This window comes from Pollachius pollachius, assembly GCF_949987615.1.
Source record: "Pollachius pollachius genome assembly, chromosome: 13".
NCBI lineage: Eukaryota > Metazoa > Chordata > Actinopteri > Gadiformes > Gadidae > Pollachius > Pollachius pollachius.
The window spans coordinates 10,024,317-10,037,171 of record NC_136946.1 but is presented as its reverse complement, the minus strand read 5'-3'; the positions used below and the strand labels follow the sequence as shown (position 1 = coordinate 10,037,171).

The 12,855-nt window shown below is 42.2% G+C and overlaps 1 protein-coding gene across 2 annotated transcripts in view; it reads right to left on the bottom strand.

Moving 5' to 3' along the window:
* Positions 1 to 12,855, bottom strand: part of LOC307084616 (sodium bicarbonate cotransporter 3-like) — a 44,038-nt gene that overhangs the window by 29,314 nt on the left and 1,869 nt on the right. For both annotated transcript variants that reach the window (XM_079749064.1, XM_079749065.1), the window contains exon 2: positions 861 to 942. In XM_079749064.1, coding sequence (XP_079605190.1) covers positions 861 to 942 — 82 coding nt within the window. The remainder of the gene's footprint in view (positions 1 to 860; positions 943 to 12,855) is intronic.

The following is a 12,855-nucleotide window of genomic DNA, read 5'->3' as shown; positions in this document are numbered from 1 at the left end:
GAGACACATACCGAGAGAGACAAACAGAGAGAGAGAGAGACAGGCTTGAATGAACGCCACTCGTCTGTCTGTCCCCCCAGGCGGTGGATGTGAGATCACAGGGGATTGATTGGTCCACACCGGATGGAAACAATCCAGCCGCTGTCTGATCCACCTCGCAGCAATTCAACTATCTACAGAGGAACCCGGTCGATTTAACCATCACCACTCACACACGAAGAAGCTAGAGCACAAAATCCATTTAACACCTTTTCAATATTGGTGTTAAAAACGCTGGGGTTGTCCAGCCTTGTCCAATCATACCAGTTACTATCTATTTGACCTATCTTTATACAGGTTACGTCTCATTGAGGCACTTATTACTTTCAAAGAGAGCTGTCCTCACTACTGTCCAGTATCTCTTCCTTAACCGTGTGGGTGCTGCTAGATATTGACGGGAAGGGGCTGGAGGCAAGCTTGGCCACGTAGCCTTGTGACAGCACACCGACATAACACGGATGCCTGAAGCGTGACACCAATGCCTGCTTAGACACCCACACAAGGTGAGCAAACGCCCACTGCAGGTTTATTTCTGTACTTGTAGAGCTCCAGCAGCAGCAACAACCCCCGCTATAGGTTATTAGGACGCTAGGCAGACACGCGCCCCTTAATGGACCAACCATGTTGCCTTGTCATGCAATGTCACCTGGAACATGCAAAACACAATATACATTTGGGAAGGGTGATGGAAATTTAGTCCTAGTGGAGTTAATCTCGGCTCCAGCGGTCCTACTATGTCTAAGGAGACTTAAGATATACTTTAGAATAGTGGTTATAGATCGTAATCTAATGTCTGCTTTGTGAGACTGGAGTGAACTTACTTTCCAGCTCTTCAGTCTCATAGTTGGTGTTGGTGGTGGAGCTGGTCTTCCCAAGGTCCACGATAGCCTCCTCGTCTAGACCCTGTCAAGACAATGGTAGAAGGTTAGTGGGGGGAGGAGGGCGGCGTCAAAGAGGCCAAAAGTGGACGAGTAACCCAAGAATGCGGAGGTCAAACTGGACAAAATGCACTAAGTTAACAATGACTGTGAGATCTAGTGGAGCCATAGAAAAGGATGCATTGTAAAGAAGAAACTCGATATGCTACTACGTTTTCTATTGACAAGCGACTGATCACATGCTGCTCCGCTTCCTGTTTCGCTTCCCAGTTCATCATCCCTAACAGCTTGGCCACATCCCTAGGTGCCATATGGCACTAGGATCTCTGGGCCAATGCCTCTGAGCGGTGGCTATGAAACTCCACAGGTACTACAAAACAAGAGCACCATCGTGACTGCAGAAAAATTACACAAGAGGAAAATAGAGTGCACTTCAATATGAGGTTGATCTTCCTTAAGAGTTCAGCCCTCACAATGACCTCCTCTGAAGGTTATATGTTATAATGTTCTGTCCACTCTAACTGGCTGTGTGTCTTTGTGGTGCCAACTAGCATTGCTTGGCTGGCAGGGTTGGGTGTGTGGGAGGGATTTTGAGAGTGTTGAGAGTGAAAGTAAGATGGACTGGATGGCCACCATTTAGCATTTGTAGAATACATCAGTTGTAGGATGAGATTTTATGGATAACATTATTGAAACCACTATCGATCAGAATTGACTAAATGTAGTATGTCCAAGTTGCAACTTTAATCAATTATCTTCTCAGAGAATACCATTTTTGTGCATCCCTTTCAAGCTAAATCCACAATATCATTTGAAAAGAGGAATTCATGTACTTTAGGACAAGTTAAAAGATAAGGCCCAAGATTAAACTTAACTGGACAGCTATTCTTTCTTAAGAACTGCATCTCTTGAAAACAATTTGGTGCTTTTATAACGGGCAACTGTTTTTCTACTTGTCACAAATGAAAGAAGTGGTTAAAGCCTATTCGTTATTATGGGACACGGGGAACTTTTCTTACCAATGTCAACGTCCTGCTAAGAACAGTTAATAAAAAAAGGATCATAAATGACCTCGCCGGAAATGAAGAGCTTGATAACGTTACCATGGCAACATACCCAAGAACCAATTATAGGGGAGCTTAAGTCTGTCATAATCAAAAGGAATCCTGGAGATATGAAAGGCACTTTGTGTGTTTGTATCACAATCATCCCTGAAATGCAGAAAAAGAGATTCAATGTTGACAGCCCTGCAACCTCCCCTACAGCCACTTCCCCCGTCGTCACTCCATGACCTCATAGTGACACAACAACACTTCCCAAGGAGATGGTGTCTGCAATTACTGTCACCCTTTGACCAGAATCAAATACGATGGGGAACTTCACTAGAGTCCACGGATGACAGACCAGTTAGAACTAATGAGGATGGCGCACGGCCTAACATGGGAAAAAGACTGAATTCTTTGCGGTTTTGAAGCCAACTTATTGATACATTTTTTTACCTGGTACCATCGTTTTGTTTGAACGATGTTGTGCCTGAAATGAGCCACACATCTTGGCGTTATACCATCAGTGTCTGAGAAGCCTAGCCCTTTCTCGGAGGCGGCCATAAATATTATCCCCCGTCACCAATAGAATGTGACTTGAGGTTGAGGCAGAGTAGACATAGACAACCGTTTTCTTTAAATGCCAGCCTTATTTGAGAACGATGAAGATCCTTGGTTGAAGATCCTATAAGACTTATTACCATGTTCAAAACAAACGAATACAATTTTGGGTTCACTACCCCAATAATAATAGATTTTTCTCTATGGAGGCAAATGGTTAATTCTTTACACTCAACATTAACTGGCAGAGAACATAGACCCAAATACATTACCCATTGACAAGGGCAAAGCGAGATAGATGATCAGCATTTTTGATTTAATAAGGTTAGCCATTAATCTCCTTAAAACTACTTGAAAATTACTTGAGTGATTAGTACATTGTTATGTTGTTTGTTGTACTGTGGCCAGTCTGAAAGGGTTAAAGGCAGAGGAGTTTAGGTTTTGTTTCGATCACAAAGGCCAAACTCCCTTGCAGAATATATTAGATGGAAAGCCGGTAGGGATGTTTGAATACCTTGAAGCTAATGTGGGCATTAGGTCCGCCCGGCTCACTGGCAGAATGGACTGGATTAGTGGTCCACGTTTGTTGGTGGCTGATTGGCCAAGAGCAGGGGGCTGGACTGCAACACAAACTGCAGTTGTACCACAGCTTAGAATCTAGCTTGAAGGGTATCAGACCACAGTTCATGTGCAAAGCCTGGCTTTGGTTCATGGCTGCTGATAAGTAAGAATTTTGTTATGTGTTTATGTTTCAGACAGTGAGAGAGAATGCACACATAAAACCAATACACTGTAGTAAGATGTGTTTCAAAATGTTCAAACCTTCATGTCAATCATTGCACAGCAGTTTGTATGCGGCAAGTGTTCGGAGACCTAGGCTGATGCTCTATAATTCAACCAACATCCATTTTAAATGGATGACTCCGATTGCTCCAACCAATCGCAAAACAGCATTGCATAGCAAATCAGATCAAGGGCAAAGCAATGGATGACAGAGATGTGTTATAATTTGTTGTACTCGTCATTGCTAAGACAAAATAACGCAGATGCCTACAGGATAACTGGCTGACATCAGGCGACACTTTGCTTCCACTGCATCCACTGAGGCATGTAAACCACCTTCTCTGAGCAGACACACTGCCGGTGCATTGTGATTGGGATCACATACTCAACCCCCTTCGTCTAAGCCCTCCCACCACAAAAGGTGTGCATGCACACACTGCATCGGTCCCCCAAGAGACTCTATCCAGAAGAAGGGGGAAGCGTGCTGCGGTGTATAAATATAGCAGACACAAATACAGCCCCCACATCCTCCTAAAGCCTTTAGGAGGGCCAAAATAGGAGCCTTTACACTGATGTTGTAAACAGGCTCCATCACATATTTGTATTGGTCCATAACATGCCGCCCAGCGGTTAATGTATTCATTAGAAAACAGGTTGGAGAGACAACAGGTTGTCGAAGTCATACTGAAAAAAAACATGCATTCAATATTAAACTACTGAACGCTAATAAATAATCGATATTCTCACTATTAATATCGATATAATAAGTTCCATAGCATAACATCAATTAAATCCAATTATATCATAAGAAACAGCAGTGTTTAGAGGACACTGTTTCTCTGAATGACAGATATCCACACATATAACGATAATAATGATAGCTCCACTGCTTTAGTCACACCCTTTCAACATTGTTATGCTAGGGGCAATCATGTGCTTGTTCGGACATGTATTCAAATGTAAATCATTGCATTCATGTTAAGCAAGAACTTATAATGCGTGTGCGGGCGTGCGCGTCTGTCTGTTTCTGTGTGTAAAGCGTCTCCCATACATTTGCATGACACTAGTGTGTCTTATTTGTATAACGGTTCGTACCCCTCTAAAGACACTTCTATTTATTACCTCAAATTATTTGTTTGAGTCCCTAGGTTAATAACCAAAAGAAAGAATTTAGCCAATTTAAACCAAACTTTGAATCACAATATGACGACATACTTCATGCTAACATAAACAAAAAGGTCATAATATAATCATAATAAATGTAGGTTTTGGCTACTTGTATTCTGAAGATTACAGAACATTACTTTTAAATCCCAGAAGTGCCGTGTCCCCAGCACTGCTAAATGTTTCCACCACAATGCAACTTAGCCAGCCTGTGGTACTTTCCTCCAACTCTCCAGCCGTCACATGAGCATACATCTCCAACCAATGTTGTTATTGTGATTGGTGAGCAGCTTAAGATACCACGGGGTCACATTGCAAATTGTAACCATGCGTGTATTATTACGACTGCTTTAAGTGATATAACCCTTCCGTTTCATCAGTTGTGTACACAAGTTTTTTGTCACCTCTACTGGAAACATTCGCCAGGCCCTCGACGCAACCTGTCAAAGAGCTTTGTACAAAAATAACCCTGTGAGCTGCCCACCCATGGCCACCCCCGGTTGACCATTGTGCCCAGAGAACACAGCTGTGGCCGGGCTAAAAGGATCTCTGCGCCAGGGCGGGGGGCTGGGGGAATAAGGAGTGTCCATGAGGCAGCCAACCAAGCGGGGGTCGCAGGCCCACACAAGATGACATCACCGGTCATGCTGGTAGTAATGTTGTTGACCTGGCATGACTAATGGTGTTGATCCGGGTCTACAGTAGGGATGGAGTGTACGGAAATCTATATACTCCTGATATCTGTTTAAATCTTGTAAGATTCTGCATCACATCCCAAAAAAATAATATCACTTTCTATATAATACGGTATTGTACTGAGGTTTTGCAGCGCTATAATATTGTATGCAACGATTTTATTTGCATTTCTCGATAGTTACACACAACATCATCAACATTTTGTAATAAGATGACCATTTTTAAACAAAGACGCTGACATTTAAGAAGAAAACTTGTTTTTGGGGTTCTAAAAAGGTGTTGAGATTTGTTATTCACAGCCTTACTAGCCTGCTTCCAATTTGACACCTTAACAACGCTTAATGTCAAACGTCTTTCAGAAGGCATTTTCGAATGGTCTCGGGAAGAGTGAAACATCGTGGTGATAAAGCTAATCTTTTAATTTGAATTAGTAATGCCCATGGGGTAATGCCTCCGTTAGTTATTGGATGACGAAGGGTATCATGGTGATAACACCATACAAATAATATTCTACATTCATTTTAAAGATGGTTGCAAACATTGACGTCATTGGTGATGCATCTGTGTCCCATACATATTACCTTCCACACAATCTAGAAGGGGGGGCGGCTATACCATACCCTTACAGGTCTGAGGCTAGAGTGACAAAAGATTGACATTGACAAGATATTCGGTAGGTGTGTAGTGGATACATCCACTGAGATGCAACATTCTCAGCGAAGACATTTGAGACACACTGGGTCACACGTTTGGTGAATTACTTTTAGACCGTACTAGCCCGTCCTGCAAGCCCAGCGAGCAAGGCGAGGAATGTGGTGAGTGAAGGGTGCGTTTGATTCCCAGTAGCACTGCCAGGGAACATGACGACCGCCCAAGTGTGAGGAGAGCAGAGACGGAAGCACTCGACGGATTTAAGACTTCCTTTCCCTGTGGTGGACTGTAGTGGTCCCCCATTTGGACCTTGCAAAGTCCAAACCCCTAGGTCTCCTGACATTTACATGGTTAAATGAGCCATGAGCAACATGTTGGAAAATGAGAAATAAACCAACATCACAATTCGACCTTGCCCTGTTTATGTTGCCGACCGTGTACAACTCTAGACAAATGATGAAAAATGTTGTTAAAAATGACAACTGCCTTGAATATCCAACAGTGGTCCATTGGAGTAGGCACTGACCGCCCTAATAGTTAAACATTTAGGACCTTAAAATATAAAAATAAGGAGATGGATGGATGGAGGAAGGCTAGGCTTTAAGTCCAGCACTGGCAGACATGGTAGGCGTACCCATCATTTTACTCTGCCATACCCATCAGGGACCTCTTCAGCCTGTTGACAGCCTTGCAAAAGGAAAACAAGTGAAAGTCATTGATGCTTCACACTGCCAAGGAGTCACCCTCCACCAATTAGAAGGTGATATTCAGAGTTTCCAAGCTGCACTAGCGTTTAGATTGTGTCAGCAAAGGGTTGAATTTCGAAAGTGGTGACACGTCCATTTCATCTTATAACATTTACAGACTACACACCTCAACAAAAAGACATTGCAGATGATTTACCGATAATGGTTTTCTGATCCAGAATGCGCTGATTGAGTGCTGACGTACAGCCGATCTGCATGATACAAAACCAAAGGCTGCTTCCTTGACAAGCGGTGCACTACTTTGTGCATTCAACCAAGAGAATGCCAAGCTCAATAATTAATAGGTCTCCCGGTGTGGATAGACACACTGCCCTCGAGAATGCAACTACACAGTTTGCCTGTTTCCTTGTTGTGTCCATTCTATATTGTGCGTTGAGCCGGTAAGCCAAGGGCTCCTCTGGAGAGTGAATACAGTCTGGTCCATCCGTCTCCCAAAAGAAACATTGGGCAAAGCATTGAGCAAAGCTTCTAGCTGCTGGGCCACATAAACAACAGTATCATGTCAGTAATGCTCTGTGTCATGTTGCATTCGGAGGAGTTTAAGTAATTAAATGCCCAATTTGGTGGATTTTTCCCAAGGGATTTAGCTTTCCCAAGAATCTGTAAATAAACAGAAGGCTAAACCATAGATGTAATCCATATAAGACATGCACTCGAATCACTGCACTGCAAAGAAAAACACAAATACAATTGATCCTTTTAAAAGATCCTGGGCCAAAACAAAGCAGACCAAGCACATTTACAGATTTAAAACTAACATTTAATTAGTTATTACACATTTCATTTTCGGTCAAGGTCAGGATCTCCTCCATATACATTACTGGTTGCTAATTGTCCTATTCACACCCAAATAAATAGTTAAAAATACCAATCCTTTCCATCTCTGTGAAAATATTAGAGATATTTCTCCCCAGCTGCCATCTTTGTTTTGATCACGTCATAGCAGTCTTCATCAGAAGCTTGTAAGTATTAAGTGTAACTCCATAACTACGATTAGGGGATAAATCACAGTTTGACACAGCACTATAGCATGGATTATTTCTGCCAATAAGATCTAAAGTAAAGTCTCTCTAGAATATTGTTTATTGATACTACCTGAACTTCTTGATGTATTTGACATGACTAAACTCAATAGGTAGATATAGCCTAGTAAAAAAAAAAGGAACAAACAAAAACGGTTAAAAGCATGCTCATAAAGATCTCAGAAAATACCAGCGATCTTTCCATGGTGAGGTATATTTCAGTCCCTCAACATGCATGCCTGATAACAAAAGAAAGTGATTTGATGGTAAAGAATAAGGCACACAGCTGAGCAGCTCTCTTTTAGTCTTGGGAACCGGTCATTTCTCTCACTCCACCTGCTTTTTAGGCATCCCCCGCTCCCTTGCCATCTTCCTTCTTCTATTTCTCCTTCCCTAGCCCTGAGAACCGCCATATCCGTGTCTCGGTCGAGGTGCCCCTAGTTGGACCTCCTCTGGTGGTTCTAGGAGAAAAAGACAGGCTACTCCGTTTCGAGAGGCATATGGCGTTGGTGTATTGTGGTGGGTTGTTATGGTCTGCTCCGTCACAACTCCCACCTCTACCTCTCTCTTCTCTCCAAATCTACCAGTGTCCTCTAAATGAGCCATCACCGCAGCAAAGTCAGAACGCGGACCCAATTTTACACACTTACACACACACACACAAACACACACACTTGTTTGAATGCATGTCCACAAACAAACACAGCATGGCAGTAGGATAAAAACAGGATATACACACCGTGAGCACGTGCTCCCCTTCTCTCTGTCCCTCCATTTGGGTTAAATCATGAGCGAGACTACGGCAACTGCAGTAGGATCCAGTACCCTTCTCTCTCTCTGTTCTTTTCTTCTATTTAAAGGATGCGTGAGCACAAGTTGAAATGAATGTGTGCACTTGTATGTGTGTGAGCCAAGAGATACAACAGCACCAGTCTGCTCCCTCTTGCTCTGCTCATCTGTTTATACTCAGAAATAGAGCGAGAAAGGGGGGTGGGAGAAAAAAGGGAGAGAGAGAGAGCCTTGCTACACTCCACCCTGACAGGCATACGCTTGCTGCTCAGCCAATCCGAAGACTGCAGCCATGAATGTTTTATTCACGCCGCCAAGGAGTGCAAACACAAGACCCACAGACGACACGCACACTCGAACACAGGACACATTAACCGCTCACCCATCAAGGTATTCAGGTCACATATAGCCCTCCCACACCAACACACCCACCGTCACAAATAGAAATAGTGGGGAATAGGCCCGAGTGCAGTGTTTTGGGCTGGGGGAGTGGCGGGTGTGGGGAGGTGGGGTAAATTCACTTTCACACAGGCTCAAGGTCACCGATGGCTTTCATCGCCTTCTAATTCACCGGAGGGCTCTGACTCTCCTCTGTGCTCATCCACAATATGAGCAGGGGAAGGTAATCTGTTTACGCAGAGGAGCACACAATACCCCAAAACCCGCCTCCTCTAACTGAACAAAGGAGAGATACATATTTGTTTGCTTCAGCACAAGGCATGACAATGTGTTTGGGAATCACTTTTCGTGTCCATCCATGAGTACAAGACTATATGAATGCACAAACTTAACCCTGTAAGCAATGCTACTTGGAATTTGCCCGCTACTAGGTATTTAAAGATCTTAGAAACCCAGCAATAAATGACTGCCTTGACTAGCATGAGGATTCATATTCTAAAAAGATGTGAATGAGAGGGGTGCCATCTAATGGCTGAAACGACATTCAGCAAAACCGACTAGAAACCTGACTAGTAGGAAGTTAAGCAAGGAAGCTTGTTAAACTTCTGTTAAACTAAAATTGTCTGAACCATTGCCATGTTGTAAAAAACTATATGCATATCTGAATGAAGGCTACACCATTAAAACTACTGATAATTCTGCATTCTGTGCCCTCCGATGATCAATGGATATAATGTGTTTAGGGCCGTAACTTAATAAAAAAGGGCAAAGAACATAAACAGAGTAAGCATTCCTGGGGTTATTCCAATGAAAAGCAAAGATAGTAGCAGCAGGACATTGCACTACTAGTAGGGGTGTAACGGATCGCTATTTATTTAATTATTTATTTATTTATTTTACTGAACACAGCCTGCATGACGGTGAACTAAATATAACTTCACACGGTGTGTCTTTTTACAATTTCTATGTTACCAGCATTCGTAGTGTTGATCAGCAGAGAAATAGTCCGCCAAAGACGTTGACGTCGCTTAGCAACCGAGGACGCTATTCACCACCGGAAGTTGTGAAGGCCCATGCAAGTCAACGGAGCGTTCAACAGCATTGAGAAGCGCCGTGTATTAAATAGCGATAGTCAAATTCATTATTCGATATTCTACGTGACTCCAACTATTCGACTATCGTTGCCCGCTATGTACGCCACATTTCCGTACCGCGGTACACCTCTGTAACCGCTCCGAAGTGCCTGTACCGTGACGGTTCGGTACAAATACGTGTACCCTTACACCCCTAACTACTAGGTACTACGCTCTTGGCTGGTTCTTAAGATCCCAGCTCCACGGGATCTGCGTGACTGTACTGGATCAGAAGTTGTGGTTTGGACTGTTGTCCAGAGTGAAGGAAGGCAACTCCAGAGACTTTCATGTCAAAAGAGTCTAAGCCTATTTATCAGAGATAATTGGATTACTCGAGTAAAGACGGTTTAAGCTTTTATTTAAACAACGCAGGTGGAAGTCAAATGGAGCCCAAGATAGCAAGATGATTAGCCTTTCCAAAGGATATGCACTTGTGGGATTGTGTGAATGCGCCACAAAGAATTACAGTAATCCTCAAATAATCTTGAGTTGACATTAGGATCCTAAGAAAAACATTTTAACCCCTTTTTACCTTTCTAGAAAACAGATAAAGCATAATTTTGTAGTCTCTAAGATGCCATGGTTTGCAATGTGTGTTTGTATAACCTGTCAAATTAATATATTGATTAGGCTAGTAAGCAAGGTGAATGACCAAGACCATTTAAGATAGTTAAATAATAATCATTTTACATACATAACATATGGGCAGTAGAATAAAAATGATATGCAGATCAGCAGGTAAAAAGATCATGGAAATGTTGAATCTGGACACAAATATCATATAACTTCACAAAGCCAATCATCCAGTCAACATGCAAGGCTTATGGCCCTGACCGAGGTTCAAAAGGTTAGCCCTTTAATTGGATAAACATTACTAATCCAGTGTTATGCAATACCAATACTAGCAGGGAAAGCTCTGAAGCAAAAGGGAACCCACACTTTTGCCTTCTCTGTCCGACCAGTGACACTAATATAACAGTTAAGGATTTGCTGCCCTAACCTCTAGGTGTAATTGGCCAAGAAAGATGCATAATGCCCATACAATGAAAACAACTAGCCTCTTAGGGTTATTATCAGTGATGTTACATAGGGGCATAACAGTGAGCCATAAACCAATTCTAAAACTGGTGTTTAGCACTTTTCCTTTATACGTGGAAGGTTTGTCTTTGAGAATATGAATCAGGTTTGCTATCGCATTAACCACATTTAAAACACATCTGATGCATGTATCTTCTGATGAACATACATCTATTTATACAAAGAGGCCAAAGAGGCAAGGAAACTGAAGCAAAAAATGAAAACATTACTAATCTATTTTACTACCGCACATGTCACACTAAGGGGTGGTGATATACAAAACCGATCTGAGCATACAACTGCTGATTAGAGTAGCTGTATGAAAATATTTGACACTCCCCAACCCACCACTAGAACACTATTTGGCATCAAGTACAAATAAGGGCAATTGCATTGCATTTATTTTTCATATATATATATATATATATATATATATATATATATATATATATATATATATATATATATATATATATATATATGAAAGAAAAACATTGGACTTTCTTGACAACTTGTTTACTTGGTGGTGTATTTGCTTCTTTTCTTTGGCAATGCATAGCCTCCAAAGAGAATAAGCTCATGGATCTCTGTTCACAGAGCAGTTTTGCTGGCCCTTAGCCTACTTGGTGAAAGTACACTTCATTCCACAGAGGGTGGTTCGCATTACAAGAATATTAACAAATAGACTCCCATTGTGTACAACACATTAAGCCAGATGTCTGTATGAATTGTACATTGTTTAAAAGGTAAACACCTAGATTCAAACATTGAGTTGGCTGGGTAACCTTGGCTCAGTCCATCAACAGGGTGTCTTGATCATTTCCACCATTTTTGGATGATGGCACTAGGTAAATGGCAAAAAACCTATTCCAAGCCAAAGGGGCCTTGTCGTCCATGGACAATTCAAATCCTCTGTTATGCACTTAACACATCAAGACCTTAACGTGATTATGCCCTGAGACCCTCCCTTTGGGAAAAACACACATACAGGAGACCAGCATGGTATTGTACAGCCACCTGTGTAACCCACGCGCCTAAATTTTGTTCTCAATTTTATACCACCAGGCCCAGGAAAACGCATCCAATTCCAAATCGTGCCCTGCTTGGATCCAACAAATCACTCATGTTTTACTGGCAGTAGTAGCCAATTCACTAAGCATTTAATAGCCAAGCCATGAACCTTTAATAGGTTCAACAACTCTGCACGCGCTGAACCGATTCTCTAGTTCAGGCATTAGTGCTGTTTGACAGCGGGACACAAAAAGCTTTCTGGCACGGTGCTTCTTCTGGCTGGCAAGCATCTAAGGGTGAAATCCCATGGCAAAGGAAAACTACCAACTGTTGAGCCAAGTTGGTACCATTAGTAAACAGCGGTCAGGGTGTGAATGATGTAAGCTTAAGGGACAGACAAAAAAAAGGTGGTAATTGGGAGAAGAGTGGCAATTGAAATTGTGAATCACAGAGTTCGCTGTTCTTTTTTTAATTCTCAGTGTGGAGAGATGTGACTGGTGAAAACGTGCCAATACTAGTTTCTTGCATTTTTGCCTTAGCCAAGTGTTATTATCATGAGATTTCTATAAAGAGATCTTGAAGCCTTAAAAATGTGCTATCAAAGATTTATAAATGTTATGTTATTGAAGCTTAATCTCAGACACTCTTTCCAGGTCGGCAGGGTGAGTTGGTTGGGGGGGGGGCTGGCTGTAATTCTGCAGGTTCGACACCATCTGGGGCCTATCTTTATGGAATTTGCACAATATCCCAATGTTCAGGGTGTTCTGGGACTGGTATGTAGCAATGCTCTCCTTAAAAAAAAAAAAAAAAAAGGATTTGACAAACAAAGAGCATACCCTGAT